Raw genomic sequence first — 23,769 nt, 5'->3', positions numbered from 1 at the left:
AGATTATGACTTCAGGCTTGGGGAGAAGAAACACTTCTAGAAGAATGATGGAAGCAACAAATTTCACATTTATAAGTATATGAAAAGATAACGCTAAGAGAAAAACACAAGTTAAAATTTGCTATAAAAAAATCCTTCATGCCTGGACTTCCATTCATTGTACAATATGTGGGCAAACACAAGTGGTTGAGTTACTCCTGTGCATTAAACAATGATTTGCAATTTATTAATAGACAGAACAATACAAGCAAAGGAAAGCTTCCAATATCATAAAAGAATAATACAACTTTAACTCTTTCAATGGAAACATTATGGGTAATTCTACAACAACAACAGCAAAAGGCATCTCTACTTTCTGAGAAAAAAAAATGAGTATATTAAGGTTGTATATATTTGAAACTGATCACTTCACATCACTTACATCACAGTATATACAGCATTTTTGAAGAAGGAACTTCAGCAAAATAATAATGAAACCTTCATAAAATAATTGATGTTGGACTGAATCTTTACCCCTTAATCATATTCAGTGACAAAGAAGAAGAACCCTTTAATTGGCAAGTACAGAAAAAGAAAACATGAATCCCTGTCAAACTAGTTATTTGATCCCACACTGATATACAACTGATCTCTTCTTGGAGTATAATTCACATGCTGCATAAAGATAAGCATTCTCATCTAAAAAAAAAGCCCCTTTGCTTTTGTCCTTAACTACTAAAAGCAAAAGCCATCTCTCATCACTCTACTGTTACTACCACAGTTCATTTCCTTTAAATAGTAGGACATATGGTGAAATACTATTTTTTTGTTTAGCTCCAATGGATTTCTGTTGAGAGTTAGTTTTCTATGGCTTGATCTACAACTGAAACACACTAGCTGTCAGTTAAGTCATCAGAAATAATTCTAATAATTCCATACTATGGCCACATTTTCATTTTTCTGTCTTGTACTAATGGTAACTGCTGCTCTTTTCTTCCTCTCTTTCCCTGAACATGCGGCTGCTTCAAGCTTTCATATGTTGAAATATTCCTCTAAGATCCAAACCACTGTCAACACACTCCTACATAAGCATTCACGAATGACTACCTAAAAAGACTACCTCACTTTTTGTTATATTAAATAAAGACAGCGTGCAAGAGGAATAAAATCATGACAGAGGCTAACAAGGCAAAAAAATATTCTGACACCCATGAAATAGTATGTTTCTATAAAGGATCATTTTAATTTTATCTTCTGCCACCCAGCAAATCTGTAACTGTTACAGACATTTATTCAGATATAGCAAGATGCACAGACTTGTTAGCAGAGATGAGAAAGTGGCTGATCACGTCCTTCACTCACTCATCCCAGAGGGCGTTCAGCCAAGCATGTATCGGAAAAAATTGCCCATACTATCCTCTTAATACAATTATAAATAAGGCTGCCAGAGAGAGAGAGATACAAAGCTGTACCGAGAAAAGCACGGCTTTTAAGCCTTCCCCTACCTTTTCCCTGGTATTTACAAACCGCAGGCAGTACTGCTGGGGAGTCTCACCAGGGTGGCTGCCGAGAGGTCTCATGTGGCGTTCCCAGCTTCCCACCGCCTCCCTCTGCCTGGATGTTAAGCAATCCCGAGAAAACCCACCCTGACATGCACAGAATGAATCCTGCTCAAGTTGGAAGCATGTGATAGCTAGGCTTCAGGTTGAAACAGGAAACCCCAGCACCCAATTAATCCCAGAGATTTAAACAAGCCCCATCTTACCGTTTTGTTGTTGCCCAGATCAGGTCAGATTCACCTGCAACTCTTTGGCATCCCTCTAGCAATGTTAGTGTTTGCAGTCAGGCCGGGTTCATTCAGCAACTGAATTCACAACATCTTTCTGCACTAGCAAGCTGAAATGGTACGGCTGTACTACAGCTAAGAAAGGGGGAAATCTAAAGCAGCAAACAAAGAAATCCCTCAAGACAGGGTAATCCCAGTGGAGTAGAATATAAAAGGTACAGATAAGCACCGAGGGTACAATATTTCTCTGTCTAAATTTCATCAGCAATACTATGCTCTTTCTAAAAAGATTTTTTTTTTTAAATATATGATGGACTTGCCTGTGGAGTTCCCAGAAAGGCAGAGTATCCAGGCTCTGCAGCAGCATTGCAGCCAAAGTAACCATGCATATGCTATCTAGGCAATTTACAGCAGTCTTTTTGAAAAGATATTGATTTACAGTGTAGCACTGCCTCAACCCAACACAGAACTGCAGCCAAAATAGCTAATGGTGATTTCACAGGAATTAAGGGGAAAAATTCAACATTCAATAAAAGGATGAAACTAATCACTCCCAATTCAATTCTGTCCCAGCCCTGAAAGATATCAGCAAGTTCTAGAGTGACAAAATGACATTATAGAAATAATCTATGGGCCCCTGGAAACGAGCACTGTGAATACCACTATCCACTTTTACATAAACAATAAATATTAAAAAGTATTTAAAATTTATTGAGTCAAAATAGGAACTCTCAAGTTACTTTCAGCATTTTAAGGATGAAACCTACTATTTAATTTACGAATGCACGCAATACACAAAGCTGTGAGTAAGCAATAGACACTTACTCCGTGCTGGGAATCCACTACTCAGCCCAAGAAAGCTTGAGTGTGGCAGGAGGGAAAAGAGGGCAGCAAGAGCAAACCTGGCAATCCCTGAGAGAGAGCTTCTCCAAAAAGGAGGCAGTGCACCTTCTCCATCTCCTACTCCTACAGCAACCCCTGCTGGCCTGTGCTTCAGATGGCTCCTGGCTCCCCAGAAATCTCCTGGGGTTGGGGGAGCACTGGGCAGACTGTACTAGGACAGGGAACAGAAATGTGTGCATCAGTGAAACCTTCAGGAGGAGATGAACGCAGCTCAGCTGAGATGGCATCTTCAACATGCTGAAATAGTTTTCACTTTTATATAATGATGAGCTACAATGAACTAGCAGGCAAAACACAGCCCTGGCTCACACCCTGGGCTCCAGTGACCCTCATCACAGAACCATTGGAAATGGACTCCCCTGTAGAGCTCCGCTTTAAAGAAAGCAGAGTGTGCTGAAACTCAACTCATTAGAGTTTGAGCACCATAGTCACCAAGCCTTACACATGTTGACTTACTTGCTCTCACCTGAACTGAGCATTAGTGGCTCCAGCAACATATAAAACTGAATGCCATTAGCAAATTCTAAAGGATGATTCCAAACTTATGTAATGATTGTTATCTTTTCCTCTCCTTTTCCCAACCTTAGTCACAGGGGCATCTCCAGACTTCTCAGTTTGCCAGTTTGGTTTCTAACCAGATTGGCAGCTTCAGATCTCCTGAAAAAATAGGACTTCCACTCTCTTGCACAAAATTTTCTTCTCCTCTCTCTCTCTCAAATGTGAGACTCAGAAGAAAACATGAAGGACTTCCAGCTGAAATTATGAGAAAATACTTTCACAATGTTTACAATTCTTGACCTTATTCTGTCAACAATAAATTTGTCTGAGGTTGAAGGAGAACAGGACAGAAGGATGCTCAGGAGAAAGAAAAAAAAGATAGTGAGTAAGCACCAGCGAAGACCAATATGTGCCAAAAGGCAGGCACCATGTTAAGGAAAATGGGCAGACAGCCATGGAAGGAGGAAACACAGGCAAAAAAAGACAAGCCAGAAAAACAGGGAACTGCATTCCAGAGGCAAAGAAGGTATTGAGCCAAGGGAGAGTGAAAGAAAGTCAAACATCCTACAAAGTTCTAGAATCACAGAATACGCTGAGTTGGAAAGGACCCATCAGGCTCAATGAAGTCCAGCTCCTAGCCCTGCACAGGACCGTCCCAAAGGATCACACCATGTGTCTGAGAGTGTTGTCCAAACACTTCTTGAACTCTGTCAGCCTGGTGCTGTGGCCACTTCCCTGGGGAGCTGTTCCAGCATCCAGCCACCTTCTGGGTGAAGAACTTTTTCCTAATATCAAACCAAAACCTCTCCCACACAGCTTAATACCCTTCTCTCGGGTCCTGTCACTGGTCACCACAGAGAAAAGATCAGCACCTTCTGCTTCCTTTTTTGAGGAAGTTCTAGACTGCAGTGAGGTCTCCCCTCAGTCTCTTCTTCAGGCTCAACAGACCAAGTGACCTCAGCCACTCCACATACAGCTTCCCCCTAGATGGTCGTCCACCATCTCTGCAGTCCTCCTTTGGACATTCTCTAGGACCTTTCTATCCTTACATTGTGGCACCCAGAACTGCCCCAGCACTGGAGGTGAGGCCGCCCCAGTGCAGAGGGACAATCCCTCCCTTGCCGGCTGGCGATGCTGGGCCTGATGCCCCCAGGACACGGCGGGCCCTCCTGCCTGCCAGGGCATGGCTCATTCATATTCAACTCACCATTGACCAGGACCCCCATGTCCCTTCCTGCAGGGCTGCTTTCCACTCATCCTCCAGTCTGTCCATACTTGATTGAGCCACTCCAGATGCAAAACCTGGCACTCACCCTTGTTAAACTTCATACAGCTGATTATTGCCAAGGGGTCTGTCTTTCTCTAAATCTCTCTCTGCAGGGGCTTTCTGCAGTGAGATAAAACTCACACAAACTTCCCACAATTAAAAGTCAATTATTTTTACTGTACTGAAAAAAATGAAAAAAAAAAATCTATTTATTTTATTAAAGCTCTTCTTGTTGGCTTTGTTTTTGACCTTCCTCAAAAGATTCAATTCAAGGTGGCCTTTGTCTTTTTTAAGTGCATGCTTGGAAGATACATCTGTATTCCTTCCCCATTACTTGTTCTCAATTCTACCTTCTATTTAATTCCTTTTTTCATTTGACTCTTGTTAGGAAGTCTTTGTTCACCCATGCAGGCTTCCCAGCATTTTTGCTTGACTTCCTACTATTCTTATCCCACTCCTTCTCCTCTGCCAGCCCCACCCCTTGCCCCAGTCCCAACACCATTTGCAGATTGTGGTTGAACATAACTTAGCTCAAGCACAAATATGTGCTCTGCTGCCTGTGGTACCACAGAGAGGGTTAGGGGAACCTGGCAAAGGATATCTAGAATTAAGAACGGAGTTGATGGAACACACAAAGACCCCATATAGCATGGGTCAGGGTTTCTTCCAAGGGGGTAGGAGAGTAACTAATCTAAAAAAAGCTTCAATACAACAACTAAAAAAAAAAAGTCAGATAACTATGGAGTTCAATTTAGATTTTAAAACTCTCCCTGGAAGCCAGCTGCAAGTACAAGTTTCACATTATCAGTACTTTAAGTCCTGCCAACACTTTCATCCCAGGGCAGACTGCAAAATGCTATGTAGCACTTGGGAGCAGTTCTTCACCTATAAGGAGGTATCTTTGGAGCTTTTCAAGATAATAGCAAATTGCTACACTTAAACCAGAGAAATTACACAATGTCACAGCTCTGATGGTTAATTAACTAAAAATGCAAGCCATCATTCAGTAATATGGCACAGCAAAAAAATGCCAGTAGTTACTTCTGTTCTGTGTGATCATACTACAAACTAGTAAAAAGAACTTGAAAGTAATATCCCATTTCCATTAGTCTGCACTGAGTCATCCGAGAGGATGGGAGACAGGAAGCAAGGGAGAAAGGCAGATAATACTTCACTTCTCTTCAAGGAGTAATAACCAAATGCAGTAATTTGTAAAAGTTTCATACATCCATATGAGCTCTTTTTCTCTTCATAGAAGAAAAGGCACAGCTAAGGAGAGCCATTGCTTCTCAGTACAATCCTTTCCATTTTGACAACTGCAGACCCAATATAGAAGGAAAAAATGAACACTTCTGAAAATTTACTCACTTGTGAGAGTCATTTAGACATCTACCCATCCACTTCACCAGCCACTGATAATTTTTCATTAAGAAATTATTTAACAAGACAGTTAAGAAGTTGTGTCTAGAACCTGAGTGCTGGGTGCAACATCTGTCCAACCCCAGTTCATAACCTTGCTGTCACATGTGACCATAAAATGACCCCCTTCCTTAAACTGAGAATTTAGAGTTTGAGTTTGAATACATAAAGTACAAGGAGACACGACCTTAATAAAATAATCCCGCAATGATACAAATTCATTGAATGCAAAGAAAATAATTTTTATCTTAAGATGCCAAGCGAAGCAGTGGTAATGTTGCACAGTGGAATGCATGACAAGTTATTCCAAGTACAACATGCTGTTAAACTTGCTTTGCAATACCAACAGTTGCACTATACCAGATACATTCTCTGGTCTGGTAGAACGTCACTCAAAAAGTCACTGTCTGAAACAAAATACAATGCAACATAGTGCCAATTAGTTTTGCAACTTTTAAGACCAATAAGAGATTTTGTGGGTTTAGGGACTGATTCCATACACAGTTTGCATTACAAAGCCTCCCATAATTTCTATATGAGCTCTTTTTGTTCCTCAATTTGTCCTTTTATAATCCACAGTTTGGGGAAGTCCTCATAGTGCTTCAAGGCTTCCTGACAGAGCTCCTGGGCTACAGCAATGCTCCCAAGCACCCATTCCAACTTGACAGATTTCATGGAGACCCTTGCTGTGGGGGCACTGCTGTAAGCCTTTGCCTCCTTGCTCTTTCATAGTCCTTGTTCTCTGACTCAAGCTTCATGGCAGCCAGCCAGATGTCCTCACTGTTGGGGTTGCCCTGGAAAACCAGGGCCAAGATGCTTCTGGCTGCTGGCACATCTCCTGCCAGCCACTTTGATTTAGCTCCCGTGAGCCACAGCACTTCTGCTTTGGGACAGTGAGCAACAGCTCTCTGCAAAAGAGCCTCCAAGGATTCTCTGGTCCCATGGTTCTTTTCAAAGTAGGCTGTTTGCAACCACACATTCTTCTTGCTTGGGAAAACTTGCAAGAAATAAGCATAAATGGCTCAGGCATGCTCCAGAACACTGTGAACAACACAGCTGTTTGCATTTTCATCCAGGTTGGTTTTGATCTTCTTCAATCCTAATCCCAATCACAGCTGGCAAGATTGCCTGGCATGCGGACACACTTCCAGCTTTATCACATTGTTCAGCATCTTGTATCTGGTGCGCTCTGCTGAGTTCCACAATCCAGAAGTGACAAACAGTCAGAATGTTCCCCTGGGCCTTGTTAAGGACTTTGAGCATTCTCACATGTCTCCAGCCTTGCAGAACCAGCCATGGTTCAGCACCAGCTGGACAGCACTCACAGCCCTGCTCAGCATGGCCCTGGCATCCTCAGGCTGCCCCAGCTCCGTAACTGCTTTCCACAAATGCACCAAGTTTGGAACATGCTCAAGGGCTTTCCCAAGGACACATTTCTTGGCACAGATATCCATCTCCAGCTCTGCTGCTCTGATATAAATCCAGAAAGGCCATGGAGGGTGCTGGACAGCCTGGGCCACAACGGCCTTCACTGTATCTCCAGACTGAAGCTGAGCAGCTTCCAACCAAATATCTTCAGTCTTAGGACACATCTCTGTTCCTTTCAAGATGTCGTTTCAAGCCACTGGGAGTTTGCCAGTGATCTCCTCTAGTTGGGCTCATGCTATCCAGGCTGGCGGATGCTGAGGATTGGTCTCTTGGACAGATTTCAGGAATAAGCAGGCTTTTTTCATATCATCAATATCTCCTCCATGTGTGGGAATCATGGAATTCCAGTCTGTCAAATATCCTTTCAGGCCCACTACAGTCCAGCCACTCACAGAGTCTGACACCTGGCTTAGCTTCATATCCATCAAGGTGCTCCTGGCTTGGCCAATCTTCTTCATATCCAATTCACCTGTCCCAAGTGCCATCAAGCCTGGTGTCATTCCTCCTGGGTATGCCATATTCATTCCCCCTAGATATGGAGTATTCAATCCCCCAAATTGTGGGTCCATGGAAGTATGATTCTCTCCTGACTGTAAATGCTTTGCAGAGAAGCTGGTCAGGGACAGGAGTCAGCTTCTTATACCGAGGATTCCTCTGATGCTTGCTCCCGCATCACCAGCCTCTGGAATACTCAGCCACTCCTCCTCAGTAACCTCTGCTAACTTCTGTTTCAAGTCTGAGAACTGCTGCTGAATTTTAGGTTGTTCCATATGGTATTCTCCTATTTTCTCTTTTTCCTGTTTGCTTCTCCTTTCTGCCTTCATCCATCCTCTTCTCTAAAGCCACATCAATAGCATTGGTTTTCCTCATCACATTTTCCATGGGGATCACTTGAGAACAGACTCCCAGTGCAGCCATTGAAATCATCATAATTAGTGTCATTCAATTTCTCATCTTCAAAATTTGTGGGTTCTGCCTGGTTCTGCTTCCTCTGGGCCCACACAGTTCTCTTCCCCAGCAGGGCATGTTGGTCATCCACAGGGTCACTGGCACCACAAGCAGGGCTGATGTCAGAGTGGGTGCTGAAACCTGTGGCTCTGCAGCCCAGCCCCAGCAGTAACCCAGGATTAGCTTGTTCAGTGATGTCCCAAGTCCCTAAAACGCCCAGTTTATACCTGGTCAGATTCAGGCAGGAATGCCCAGCACCTCCCCAGAGTGGGGAATTTCACAATGGAATGATGTAATCCTGTAAGTCTTAGGATATTTTGGGAAGTCTTTGATGGCCTAGGTGGTTACAGCTGTTCAGTGGGGCTGTATTGCCCATTGGCAGAGAGGACCCCCTTAGGCTGAGTTACCTTAGTTACCACAGCTGAGTCAATTTGTGAGACAGAAACCCGACCTTGCTCCCAAGGGTTTGCCTCTTTCCCTTATCAAACACCCAGCTTGCAGTCTTAGGGCTGCGTGTGCACTGGGCAGCAACAACCCACTGCTGTAAACAGCCCACTATTAACAGTTCATCAGCAGTAATGTAGATGGGAGTAGAATGCATAGCTTGGTTACACCCCACAATATAACAGGACACCCAGAGAGTTGACAATACTCATGTTTGCAATCAAAAAAAAATTAAAAAAAAACCAAACCAAAACCACACTAACCAGGAAAGGATAGTAACATTTCCATGGCACACATTTTAATGATGAATACTAGAGGCAGACTTTACAAAGATTTTCTTTAGAGACAATTATAAAGAAACAACAATAACTTTTAATATCTACCAGTGTAAATCCCAGGGATGAATCCCTGAAAATGTTTCATTTTTGAGTTACATATATTGCTACAGTGGATCTCCTAGAGGGACAAAGCTCAATGATATCCTGTTTCAAAGTCATCCACAGTATTTTGGCTGGGAGAAAAAAGCTTTCCAGAAATTAATTAAAACTTAAAACAATGAGTTCACCTTCATCTGTTTCTTAAGTTTAAATATGTCATGCACCAAAATTCTCATCTTCTTTGAAAGCACTGGAGTTTAGCCTCCCTTCATTTTCACTTTGAGATACTCACATGAAAGGCTTTGGGTTTGAGTCCATATTGGGACCAGCGTTATTTAATATCTTCACTAATGACATAGATGAAGGGATCAAGTGTACCCTCTGCAAATTTGCTGATGACACCAAGCTGAGTGGTGCAGCTGATGTGCCTGAAGGACAGGATGCCATCCAGAGGGACCTGGGCAAGCTCGAGAAGTGGCCCTTGGGAATCTCATGGGGTTCAACACCATCAAGTGCAAGGGGCTGCCCCTGGGCTGGGGTAACCCCCAGTGCCCATCCAGGCTGGGGATGAAGGGATGGAGAGCAGCCCTGCCCAGAGGGACCTGGGGGTGCTGTGGGTGAGGGGCTGGACATGACCCAGCCAGTGCCCAGAGAGCCAAACGTGCCCTGGGCTGCACCCAGAGCAGCCTGGGCAGCAGGGCAGGGAGGTTTTGTGCCTCTGCTCTGCTCTGGGGACAGAGACCCCACCTGGAACTCTGCACCCAGCCCTGGGGTCCAGCACAGGAAGGACATGTACTGTGTCATTTCTGTTTTATGAGGCTTAATATTTAATGTATTTATAAAAACAGTATTCCTTCAGTAACTTCATGACAGCTATGGCTTGGTTCTCCTTTTCCTACTTGTTTCTGAAGGTTTACCTGTTTTTCAGAGTACTGCTTAACACCTAACCACTATCTTCACACTATTGTCCCATGATCCTACAGTTCTTATGCAGGACAATGTAATTTGTTTAGACTCATCATTACACATGCATAGCTGCAGTTAATTTCTCCGTGTGCACTAGCTTATACATATCAGCATGAAATACCATTATCATTTTATCACCCAAATAATCTATATTGCAAAAATCCCCCCAGACTGCAAAACTTTTGGCAGTTCAACTAAATAACCTTTTTTAATACATCATTTTTCCATCCCTCTTCCATGTCTTTCTCTCTTACCTGGAGAGTTAGATGCTATTCCCCTCTAAGTCTCAAAAATGGATGTTTTGCCAGTTCTGCATGGCATACACAGCACACATGAAGCACACATGTATAACCATCACACAAATCACAATGACTGGAAAATCTGATGATAGCAAAACACTGAGCTAGATAGGGGCACAACATGAGATTAAACAAGTTTCTATTTAGAAACACTCAAGCAACCCCTGATTTAAGAATATTTTTGGTTCTCATGATAAAATATGAGAGGTAGCTGTAAGAATCATCTCCCCTCTTCCAGCTCTGTTTGTCTAGAAGGCTGCACTACCTCATGGACAAGGGTTTCACTGCAGCCACCTGCACTTTTGTTCTTTACTAATCAAATTGGCACAGAATGATGACCAGCAAAAAGGCACATCAAATCTCAAAGTGCTGCAGTGCTGAGTCAAGCATCCCAGGAAACAAGGACCAGAAGTGCAGGTATTGCACTAATATTCATCTGTTCTTTGGTTAAAGACAAAGGGTTGGTTTTGACCTATAAAACCCTTTACAGTCTGGGTCGCTACCCCCTTGCAGACTGCTTCTCTTGTCCTCTTTTATCTCAGTAACTCAGACAAGAGGGCTGCATTCACCTGGGCATTCTCACTGAAGGGCACTTCAGTCCAGAAACTGATAAAGCTTTAATGCATGTTGAGCAGCTTATCTATTTTCCCAGGACTTCTTAGGTGAGAAATAGAAAGAATCTCAGGAGCAGTGAGCTGCTGAAGATAAACTTCAGAAAGGACAAGAGAAAAAAGCTTCTTCCACATACTATTAAAAATACTTCTACAAAATACAGTTAGTGGTGGTACAGCTGCTGCAGCTTAAGTGTTCACAGAGCACCCATTCCCACAGAGTATTTCACCTAAGAGGTTTTTTCCCTCCCCAGACCAACTCTTTCTACACCCCTAGAACTGAACCCTGTTACAGTGTGTTCTAAAATAGAACTCCCTATTGTCCCATGATCTTATTAAGTAGAAGAACATGGATTTTCATGTGATGGAGCACAGTGGCTGCAGAGGGCTGGGATGGATTTATACATCAAGAGATTTATTCAAAAGCAAATATGTGGCCTATAAAAATATACAAGAAGCCTCCAAAGCTTTCACAATCTTAAAAGGAGCAAAATATTGATTTCAGAGGGTGGAATGAATTTTCCTTACCTTGTTTCATTTTTTCATTAATTTTTTGAAAGGAAATTTTCAAGGAAACATGCTGTTTCAGTCTACCAAATTTAAATTCAAATGAAACTTCTTTTGGTTAAATGACAAAAAAAATTACATAGATTAAATTATCTAGCTTCTATCTATCTATCATTCTTGTAACAAACTGAAGAATCCTATTACATGAGGAAAGGGAAAAATTAAGGTCTATGACAAACAAGGGGAATGATTCCATAGAACTGACAGGCTGAAGGCTGTGAATGGACACCTCCTTCCACTTAAATCACTGCTACAGGATTTACAGCACAATGTTTCAAGACAAAAACTCTACAAAATTCTTCATTTAGTTGTGCATGAGAGCTCTCTGTAGTACTAAGGTGTGGGAGGGGCTTCCAAACAGTGAGAGAAATTTGGGTAGAGATGGCCTCCCTGTTGAGAGGCTCGTCACCTTTCCAGGGACTGAGGTAAGGCTGACTGGCATTTCCCTGCATCCTCCTTGCCACCCCTTCCAAAGGCCTGGATGATGTTTGCTTTTTTCCAGTCTCTTGGACTGATTATCATCACCTTCCAAAGATGATCATGAGCAGCTTCCCTATGGTGTCCAACAGCTCTCTCTTCCATTCATGGATGCACTAAATCCACTTGCAAAATCTTCTGGTGGGGGGAAAACCCCAAACCTGGTACTATATTTAATTTGTGACTGCTTTAACAGAAGATTACCATGAAAATTATTCTTGCTGTACCATAAAACAAAGTCAAATCCCCTTGAAGCAATAATTCTCACAATCTAAGATGTCCCATGGCTATCTACACACAGTTACAATGATAATAACGTACTCTTACATTTTTTTTTCTAGGAAAAAACCAAAAAATTCTCAAAAAATGAGACAACATGTGCCATACAACTCATGGACTAAACCATGTAGCAGCAAACACACTTCCTTTGAAACTTCTTGTAAGAAGCAGAGTCACTGATGCTTGATTATTCCGTTCTTTCAAAGAGTAAGATGCCTTTTTAATTGATACTTAAAAATAAAATTAGCATTGCTCTAGCAGCTTAGTCATCAAAATAGGTCTTCACTCTACTAGACTCTTAACAGACAGAAAAGCAATTTTTTTGTTCACAAAACCTCTTACAGCATGAGGAGCAAAACAAAAGTTTTACCATAAAAACCAACAGTGCATTAAATTATGAATAGTAAGTGGAAAAGAAGTTTAAAGTAGGAGAAGCATGATAACATATAAATTGTGATTCCCCTAGAGTGTTTCAAGGACAAACTGCAACCTAAAGTTTAACAGAGGAAAGGTTTGAAGGCCTCAGAAATGTAAATGCTGCAGAACACCTCTTTTGAGGTATGATTCCCAACAGAAGTGGGAGAGCCTTTATGCGTAAGGTTCTTCAGCATAAAATTATGGCTGCTCTCTGACAAAATTTTAAACAAAAATTACTGAAAAAAATCCTTAAATGCTTTTAGAACTTATAATATTGAGGGCTTATATGTCTAATAGAATACCTGTCTATCCTCAGGAAAGATTACAGAAAATATCTGAAATCTAAAAATATAGTACTAGCAGAAAATTACTACAGCAATAAAAATTCAGACAAGAAGAATCCAAATAAAGATTCCACTGGAAGCCACAGTGGTATAAAAAAACCCAAGAAAAGATCACTTTAAAATGTCTTATGGCTGCCTTTGAATTTCATATGCCAAACAGATCTGATACTTCCAAAATAAACAGTTTCTATTTGAAATGTTGCAATAAAAATACACATCTCATGCTCTATGCTTATACCAGGGGTGTTTATATTCCTGGGGAGTCTCATTAACCTGTGTGCAACCAGTATGTGGAGAGATAAACATACCAAAGGCTGGTTGTTCTTTAACCACCCATGACAGCACGAACCACCAATTACAACACATGCACAGATGGTTAATGGGTTTTATCACAGTTTTCACAAGTCTGGGAAGGGGGACACCACCTTTCCCCATTTCTCTGAAGGTTAGTACAGCAGCACAGAACCAATTCATGTGTTGAGGCCCCTCGGGTCTTGCTGCCCTACATGGTCAAACAAAAACCAAAAACTTGCATTGTAGTTTACATGATATGCTCAATGCCCCGATTAAATTATATGTAGGCCTTCAGTACACACATTGACTTTATCTCTCAGTTATTTATGAAATGCTAAGCAGATTGTCACATATGACAAATTCTAAACATTTGAGAACAGTACACAGTTTATAAGACTCCCAATTAATTTGCCAGGAATGGCCACACTGAAACCCCATTAAAATAAAACAAGAAACAGCTTCAAAGCTAAAGGTGAATTTTAACCAGGCATTGTGGTTCAAATCTATTGTATGTAACATTATTTCTTCCTCTAAAATACCTGATGATATAGATCTCTCTCACCTATACTGTTAACAGGAGGACTACATCACAGGCTTCTGTAATTAAGTTTAAACAGTGACAGCAGTAACAGCTTCCATCCCAAAATCAGCTGTGTCTAAGCTGGGCTTATCAGTGAGATTCACACCTATTTGCTGAAACAGAACAGGGAGACTGAGGACTCCAGAGAGAGATCTGAAACCCCTAAAGGACCTCCAAATATTAGAGATCACCTTCTCCCACAGTCCTGGACTCTTGTCCAGCTCCCTGAAAATTGCTTCTGATCCTGCCTTTGCTTCCAGCCCTCCATACCACTCCTGCTTTCACCCCCCACACATAACCATAGACCCCAATGTGCTTTTCCAATATCTTCCTGAATCCTCCAAATTCCTTATTAGGCTCCTTTCTCTTGGAGGATATTTCATATTCCATGTCTCATATATTAGAAGCACTGAATATATTCAGGGGAATAAACAGGGGAATGACCTGAATCCTGAGGGGATAAGTCCAGCAGCAGTCTGACTCTGTCCCTTTCCAGTTGGAAGTTCCTTTTTGTGCTTTAGCACATGCACAGGCACATTAAGGAATTGCAGTGTGTTTTTACAATAGGAAATCCTAGAAAATTTCAGTTATGATTTATCAGGTCTCCAATATGTATTAATTAAAAGTATTTTCAGCATGTCAGTTTCAGGAAAAGCTGCATAAAATGACAAAAGCAGGAAAAAAATCCTCGAGAATAAAGTCTAGCCCTTTCCAAACTAGTGTTTGAGAACATGAGGATGTATAATTTCTAAAATTACCAATCATTCCTAAACTTCCTTAACTTTCTTGACAATTGGCATCTGTGAAGTGATGCTGCAAACAGTGTGGCTTGCAGAATGCATGTGCTGTCAAGTCAGGAAAATAGATCTGTCTGCCTCAACATTGACTCTGGGATGTACCTGTACTCCTTCATGAGCATGCAGAGCAGAATGCAGGCAGAATAATTTGGAATTTTTTTCAGCATAAAGAAAAAAGGGTGCCCTCCATCTCATCCTCAAGAGTTTATACTCATTTTTAGGCTGGGATATATTTCTGCTTCAAACAAGCACTGAACCTAAAATGACTGGATTTTTTGATAGGCCTTATTGACCACAATGTATTTTTTTTAAAAAACAGCTGGCAATTACAGGTCAAGCAATTCAAATCTATCTTTAAAAAGTACTGCTAAATAATGTTGGCTCACTGAGGACTGCTTATTAATAGGATTACCAGCAGAGTTGCCAGTAGTATTTACAGAGGTCTGAAATAAGTTCTTGTCCTATACTGGAATAGTTCGACTATGCTTTTCTTATCCTTGTTCTTCCCTGCCAGCAGCAGATACCTTTTCAGTAAAGAAATGGAGCAGTCTTTGCAGACACATCATTCCCAGGATCATGCCAGGCCAGAGCCCTGCCACTTGCCAAGCTATTTCAATGGAGCTGAAGAAGTAAAAAATGCTCTTTCACAAGACAGGGGGAGTTTAGTTCATGAGACCATGTGCCAGCCTGGGAAACACAAGTTTCCAAGTCGGTATGTTGTTTTATAGGATGTCAAACTTCAAGGGGTTTGGACTTGATATTTGCTTGTGTTAAATTAATACTTTAGCCTCTCTTCTGACTCCGCTAACTGCATTCGCCTAAAGCTCAACTTTTGAGAGGGCAGGGGGCAAGCTATCATTGAATATTCAACTGCATAATATGGCATAAACAGTAGCAAACCACACAGATCAAGTGCATCCCTAAGGTCACTTTCAAGAAATATTCATTTACATTTTTTAATTGCTGCTTTTCATTTCAAGCTCAGGTAATATAAACAACATTAAGCCTGCCCTTATCAAACAGATGTTCTTGAACCAAAAACTGAAGTTAAAGTAATAAAAAATGAATACCAATTAAAGGTATGAACCCATTTCCATACAACGCACGAGGAAGACTAATATTAGTACTAGAACAAAACACCTAAGAGGAGATTTCTAAAAACACAAGTTAAAATCAGACAATTAAAAAACCCCACTTCATTATATAAACAAAGTTAAAAACCCACAAACCCAGGTCTTCCTTTAGCAGAGGCCAATCCATGAAGATACATGAAACAGAACCATTAATACACACATAGTGTGAAAACAGAGACCACCTCAAAATAAAGCCAACCCTCAAAAAACAACCAAAAAAACCTCAAACACATAAGATTTATATGTAAAGTACTACATGCATTCCCTGAATCACGTTATATATAACTGGCATGCTTTCATTCCTGTAAATCCTTTCTGAACTAACCCAGATGCTAATGTAAGTTTGACATAAGTCCAACTAACATATTAACATGATAAAAAATTTTGAATACTCCCCTTATTCTTAAAGTAAACAACTATAGCTAGGGAAAAGGTAGGGTGGTGCAGTTACCTGGTAATTTGCAGTGCAATGTGTGGTTTCACAATAATAAAGTATCTTCAGAGCAGAACCAAGTAGTAGAAAAAGGGCTTTTCCTTAGACTGTCTCATGAAGGCCTTTATACTTAAAGCACGAGAAATAAAGTGTTCCTTCAAAAGAAGGTGCCAAACTTTAATCTTGGCAAAGATTCATTTCATTGTTTTTGACCAAAAGGCTAAAAAAACTACACGAATCCAAAAAACACATTAGAAAGGATAAAACCTCTTTGTGCTATGGGAGCAAAGGAATGCAAGCAATACTGAATAGTTTTTGTTTGACTTCATCTTTGTATTTTCAAGGCCATCCTCCCTAATACCCTAACATCTGAATATCTTCAAGATGCGCTAAGAAATCTATCTTCAAAATCCACTGAGAAAAATACTAACTTCTTTATCTGTCAGATGGAAAATTAAGGCTCAGATGTTTAATAACTTGCTAAAAGCATCACAGCACTTTCTCTGCCAGAAGAAACAGTATTTGAATACAGGTTGGTGCTGAGGTTAAAAGTACTGTGAAATCTAATGGATTCATTTAGTCCCGGCCTTTTATAAAAATTTTATACTGCTATCAAATTCCAATGAGAAGATTTCCTTCCATGTCACATTAGTGTCTTCCACTCAATAGAACAACCTTAGGGTTTTAAGGTTTGCTGTTAAACTATTACTTTGGCTTAACACCAGCATCAGCAATTAGTATTAAAGACATGGAATAAAATTAAATCTGAGGCATTGTGCACTATACCATAAACATGTCATCTTTACTACCTCCTTTCACATCTCCCTTCCAAAAGCATTGCCTTCACTCACTGCAATCCATTAAGATATGCTTCTATCATAACATTCCCTCTAAAAAAGAAATTATATTTCTTAGTAAGCGCTGAACTGAAACTGATTGCAAAGCAACCATGACTACAGTGCACTAGCAATGTTTTAAAAGCCATAGAATTCACTCATGCCACAACTAGAGCAAACACTTCAAACAAAACCTGTTGTATTTCACTCAGCTTAATGGGAAAAGCAATGCCATTATGGAAATGCATAGACACTGCATGTAGTACAAGGTCAAGTCAGCAGTGCTTCATCTCCATAATGTCTTGGCTCCTTGTAGGCATTTTTAAAACATGTTTCATAGAGTGGATTTTTAAAATTTGTACCAGAAAAATTTCAGGCTTGTGATATAGAACAAAAATGTAGAAAGCATCTTCTTAAGTTTAATTCAGTCTATGAGCTTCCTGGCTCCCTACTCAAGTGCATCCCTAACTGGACACACCTACAGAATCAGACACACGGACATTTGCAGACCACCCCAGCCCAGCCAGCTCAGAGGCTCACACCACCCTGGTTCCACACCACCTGTGTCACCGTGCTCACTGCCCCAACCACCATTGCTCCAAAAGTGCTTGGGCACATTCTGCATGTGTGATACCAAAATGCTGAAGCAGTTTTAGAGCAGGCAGTTCTAAAGTATGGCCTCCCACAGTCAATTAAATTTAAATCATTTCAACCTTAATTCCTCTATCATATTTCATGTTAAACATGTTGTGAAAAAAATCATCTGCTCTTTCTCCCAAAATTTTCAGTAGAACATGAACATTGCCTGACTTAAAGTCACCAAAATTTAGCTTAACCTTCATGAGTAGCAGCTACAGGAAAAAAGGCTCCAAAGAAAGGCACTGACAAACCCAGATAGAAGTAACATTTTCATGGTTACTAATGACAGTCAGAAATCAGCAGAAATGCATTTCATTGAGCTCCCAAGAATTAGCATTAATACAGGCAATAAATTTGCAAAGTGTAATGAGGTTTCAGAAGACAAATAGGAAAGCCAATGCATATGACCCCAGGCTTTGTTTCACCTCCCTCACAACTGTAAAAGTCATGACTTTACTTATCAGTGTACATTTTATATAACCTGCATGGTACACTCTTCTCCCTAAGAACTGAGGGTTGTGCTTTCTTTTTTTTAAATTGCTTTTATTCATGTAGGGTTTCTTGTTTTTACACAAACAGAAACACAGATCAGACACAGTTACATAAGAAGCAAAAAAGGTCATAATGTGAAAACATTTTGCAGTAAGTATATGATTTTGTTGAAAAATGGCAGCATTGGATGAATATCATTAAAAGCATTTTCTTTACTTTGTGCTGTAAAAAGAAAATTACCTCCAAATGCAAATTTGGTGACCTGTTCTCAGACCCATCAGCTACTGGCTTCCTTGATGAGCTGTGAGTCCTCAACTAGAATTTTATTTACAGAATATTGTTAGATGTAAGCGCACAATCTCTATGTAGGATTTTTTACCTTCAACAATAAAAGCCACTGGCAGATAGAGAAGTTTGTCCTTCTTATTTCCATGGAGAAAATTAACTACAATCATCCCTTTTAATCAAGTAGAAAAACTGATTTTAGAATTTATAGTAAGTTTGTGCCAAAGGATTGTCCTGAAATGGCTATATCGTATCAGTTTTATCAGATAATAAAAGAGCTGGTTTTGACTAACCAGAAGTGTTGTATTAAGTTTGCAACTTCTTTAAAGCAAGAAATACAGAATGATGAGCTTCAAGAGTTACATATGTATTCATATTTTCAATTTATGTTTTACTATTAAAAACTGAGCAATTAAGGTCTAATAAATAGAAAGGATTTCCATATAATTTGTCTTAAGCAGCATGTAGAAGGAAACTAAAATGGATTGATACCATTATTTAAGATATTTGATTAAATAAAACCATTTAAAATAGTAGGCAGGAAAACCCACAAAAAGAAATTTCATCTTTTAACAAGTACATTATTGTCTGCAGTTATTAGTAATCCAAAACACTCCACATTGTTATTTTTTGGGGACTGAAGAACTGGTACACATCATTGCTCCAGGCTCATATTCACAGATACTCTGAAGATGAGAACAAAGCATCCAGATTTTCAGCTACCAGCTAGCTTCCAGTTTCTGAATGAACTAGTTACAGAATTTTAAAAACCCCATTTGTTGAAAATTTTAATTCTGCAGAGATAACTATTACTGTCAAAAACTGATTCAACATTCAAGAGGTTAGCAGTCTGGCTTGAAACTTCAGCATGAGAATATTTCTTACCCCATCTAACTAAACTTTCAACTTTTTTTCCCCAAAAAGTCAAAACTATTCTGAATCATAGTGCTTTAAAGGTTATAATAACATTTAAAAAATGTAAAATTTAGACCATTTTTTTACTTTTTTAAAACACTTTTCTATCATGTTATTTGCACAATGCTAAATCAGTTTAGTCGTATAAGTACATAAAATACTTTTCCATAGCATGTTTTGATGCCACCAGAAATACAGAGAAAAATCTTCTCCTGCTCCACTGATTTCACTGCAGTCCCAAATAAGCTACATTCTGCATTAATCATTTTATCATATCAGAGCTTACCCTTAAAACATGAGCTCCATTTTTCATAACCAGTTAATAATGGAGGTACAGAGACACTTCCCCTAACACTGCAGCCAGACAAGTGCTCACCCTCCTGTCTGGCTCTGAGGCCCCTCTGTCCCTGCCCAGTGCTGCCAGCTGCTCCCAGCAGCGCTCCAGCTGCTGCACAGCTGGCACAGCCAAACCTCTGCTTGCCTCTCACCCACTCAAATGGCTGGCATCCCAGGGGATCAGCGCATCCCTGTGCAGACAGGAAATTTTCAAGGACCTCTGATACCCTCCAAGTCACTGATTCAAGTCACTTATGTAGTGTCCTGCTCAAAAGCATGTTATTGAGACCCATCACTTGATAGGGCATGCCATAGGAAAACCATAACAAACTGGGAACTCCTATCTAGTGAAATGGACTGACATGTGACAAGAGCATTCTGCACTAGTCTGTAACACAGGGAAACAGATGGTAATGAAACTAGCAAAAAACACAGGATAGATTAAAAAGGGTTGAAGCAATTTTAGCAGATGTTTATTAAAGGAAAGCTCAAGGGACAAAAGCAGTGAAGGTAAAAATGCCAAAAATAATTTCTAAAAATAAATACATTTTAAAAAGGATGGCAACATTTTGGCAAGGAGAGGACTGATAGATGGATGCATTCAGGTTCTGAAGACCTCTGAAGCTAAGACTTTGAGGATTAAAGTAAAGCAGGAATGAAAAGGCTTTATCCTAAAACACACCCAATGCCAATTTCCTTGTTTCACTTGCAGAAAGATGCTGCAGTGTTGTGTCAGAGAAATCAAAGCTCAGCACCATATGTATGAACCCTCTTTATCTGCAAGACTTAAAAGACTTCAAAACAGCCTAACTAACATAAAGGTGACATTATCAGCCATTAGACAAAAGCCAGCCTGAGTTTAAGGCCTGCAGACTGCTGGGGAAAAACCAATAGCTGCCACAGAGCCCTATCACATAAGGATATTTCACGTTTGGATCAGAAAAGATGGATGCTTGCTTTTCCATTATTTTTCTGAGTAAGAGAAAGGGAAAACAATGAACATGAAGTTTCTTTGCTTCATGAATATATTTAAGAGTCATTCTTCAATGAACAATTTGATATACTCTGAAGCTTTAAGAGATTTGCTTTAAGTGGACTCAGCAAGCAGAAGGGCCTTGCTGTGGATGCCAAAGAGGTTTTAACCTGTGTGAAAACAAGCCAGAAAGTCACTGCGGCCACAAAACACAACCAGCAAAGAAACTGCTCATATAAAAGGCCCAGAGGTTTTCACATTCACACATCAAAATTAACACTTTATTCTCTGGTAGTTAAAAGCTGAGGATGACACACTGCAAACACTTCAACAAAAGGCATTCTAAACACTTGTAAAGTTTTTATCATGTAGCAGATATGCTTCTATCTGCTAGCATGTAGCAGAGACCTGAAGAAGAAAAATATCCTTTTTACTGACACATAGCCTTTAAAGAAGTCAGCCACTTGCAAAATAAATTTTGTCAAATAAAATAGCACCCACAACGCAAAACATTTGTCTAAATATACAACTTAAAAGATTTTTATGCAATAGGGAAAAAATATTATTTTCTTCTAAATTTCCTCAATTTGCTCCACTGACCTTTCTTGAAATAGTTTTTATATTATATATTACTATTAAACAACTTTCATTTTTGCATCAATCCCACAGCAGGCAATATTTTAAGCATGCCCAATATAAAGCTTACTTAATCACCTAATTTCCAGTTGCACTCCTATAATACATCATTTGTCCCAGTGGAAATCAGTATCACTGAATGGTCTACAATAATTTTCTTGCTCTCTAAGTAAGCACAGGAAAAGAAGTTATGAATAGAATGTATTATTTGCTTACTATCTGTATATAAGGCCCTCTGTGCACATCCCTGTATTGTGCATTGTGTACACACCACAAAACAGGGCTACATAAAGATAAGGCTACACATTTAAGAGCCTGCACTTGCAAGTATCATTTATGCTCACACATCTGCTTCTCAGCATAGTGACCACACTATTGTTGAAGTCCTACACCACTTCACGTGCTAATAAATCTGAAATAGCACAATTCAGCTATTTACAAGGAAAATACATTCTAGGTTTCTTATTTTTCTTTCATTCCACACGTACATAATTATTAGTGCTCCATATCAGAGGCATGGACAGGTGGCTCTGGCATGGGGCACCCAAGGGTGGGCTGGGGGAGCAGCCTGCAGGGAGGCAGCCCACACCTCCCTGAGCAGGGCTGCTCCTCTGCCCCACCACCACCAGGCTCCCCTGCCTCATAGTGCAGCTGACCCACAGGCAAATGGTGACAAAGCTACCCTTCCAGGCAAAGCAGAGCTGGGGATGGTTTGTGTAATGATAAACCTATGTGTCTTGCACAGACCCAACCTAAAATGCCAACCTTTCTGTTTTGTGCAATACTCAAAGAGCCTTTTGTGGAATACCTGAAGGCCACTGCTCATATTAGTCAAAACAGAGATTAAGATCTCCAAAAATATTTGCTCAGGCATTCCAGAATCCTGCCCCAGAGTCTACTAAGAGTAACAGGGTCAGTGAAGCAAGTGTTCAGCCAAATGAGTAATGCTTGGAGTCAAGAAAACAGCTGGGCAGACACAGATGTTATCTAGGTTGCTCTTTTAGACAAACAAAACATTAAGGGCTCTGATTCATACTCTGCAATAAACTGTCAGAACACCAGCTACTGGTGCTGAAGATCCAGGTGATGCTAGAAAGATCAGACAGCAAGGAAAAAAAAATCCAGCACACACAATAATTTTCAAAGGCACATACACCTTTGATATCAGGGATTTACGTAACAGTTTCTCTGCACCAAAAATAAAATCAGCACCAATTTTCTCAGAATCTTAGCCAACCTTCCCTCCAAGGACAAGAACAGGGAATGCTGTCAAACATTGAACCCTCCAATTTTCCTTGGTGCTGTGATCCTGCATTAGCACCTGGCATCCTCATCTAAACAGTTCATGGCAACCACAGCACCTCTGACAAACTCTGGCTATAGAAAAAAGACTGAGGCATGCTGCAAAACAGTTTCTGGACTTTCTAGGTAATAATGTGGTGAGATGCATAAGCAGATTATCAATCATGTTACAAATGCGGAAGCATCTTCACTGTGTTTGAAAACACCATAATAAATGTAAACTTCATTTTCTATCAGGAACAGGGCATCAGGGGAAAAGAATCACTCCTGAAAGAAACTAAAAATATTTTAAATTCTATAAGAAATAGTGAAATGATATTTTTTCTCTTTCAAGCATTTCCAGACAGCCTGAAGTAAGAATTCATGCTTGCAAAGTAGACAACTAAGTACTGACCTGTTCCTTTTGGGTAACATGAAGCCCATTAGAAATGGAGACTGCAAAAGGTCCCTGATGACCAAAGATTGCTGTACTCTTCTTCAGGAAAAGACCAAAAGGACAATCAAGGAACTACAAATTAATCACTGAGGTCCTTGGAAAAATCACGAAGCAAATCCTCTTGGAGCATATTTCCAGGCACAAAATTGGGGTAGTGACTGGCAACAGATGGCATGGATTCAGCAGGGGTAAACCTTGCCTGAATAACAAAATTGTCTTCTCTGCTACAAATCTTGACTGGATAACATGAGAGTGGTGAACATCACTCACTTTAACTAGGTTTCGACAGTCTCACACAGCATTTCTGCATTCAAGTTAAGATGTTACATTCTGGATGAGTAGAAAACTAGCTATTTTAGTAGACTAAAAAATGTTTAGCAAGATGTGCCAATGGGTTGTACTGCCCCTGCAAGCTGGTGACAAATGGGGTGCTGGAGGGGTCCATCTGGGGACATGCCCGGTTTAAAACCCCTATCAACAACCTGGAGGGGATCAGAGAGGGCACTCTCTGCAGCTGGTGGGGTGGGATGTTGGTATCCAGGGCTGCTATCCAGAAAGATCTGCACAGGCTGGAGAAATGTCCTGATGGAAACTTCATGCAGTTCAACAAGGACATTTAAAAGTTCAGCGTCTGGGAGTAAAGAGATCCCAAACACTGTCCCCTCCTTCCAAC

General features: G+C 40.4%; 1 protein-coding gene and 1 pseudogene across 8 annotated transcripts in view; both read right to left on the bottom strand.

Moving 5' to 3' along the window:
• CDK14 (cyclin dependent kinase 14) overlaps positions 1-23,769 on the bottom strand; it is a 343,783-nt gene that overhangs the window by 275,008 nt on the left and 45,006 nt on the right. Inside the window, exon 1 of one of the 8 annotated variants that reach the window (XM_026795426.2) lies at positions 2,086-2,232. The exons of 4 other annotated variants lie outside the window; for them this stretch is intronic. In XM_026795426.2, the coding sequence (XP_026651227.1) occupies positions 2,086-2,154 (69 nt within the window). In that variant the 5' untranslated portion in view covers positions 2,155-2,232. Of the gene's footprint in view, positions 1-1,484; positions 1,654-1,744; positions 1,909-2,085; positions 2,233-23,769 lie in introns of those variants that run through there. 3 more of the 8 variants (XM_005480265.4, XM_014269935.3, XM_005480264.4) reach the window with 3 other exon arrangements.
• LOC141725203 (pre-mRNA-processing factor 6 pseudogene) lies at positions 4,651-8,493 on the bottom strand (annotated as a pseudogene).

This window comes from Zonotrichia albicollis, chromosome 1 (assembly GCF_047830755.1).
Source record: "Zonotrichia albicollis isolate bZonAlb1 chromosome 1, bZonAlb1.hap1, whole genome shotgun sequence".
NCBI classification, from domain to species: Eukaryota; Metazoa; Chordata; class Aves; order Passeriformes; family Passerellidae; genus Zonotrichia; species Zonotrichia albicollis.
The sequence above is the reverse complement of the archived record's forward strand: the minus strand, read 5'-3'. Positions and strand labels throughout refer to the sequence as shown.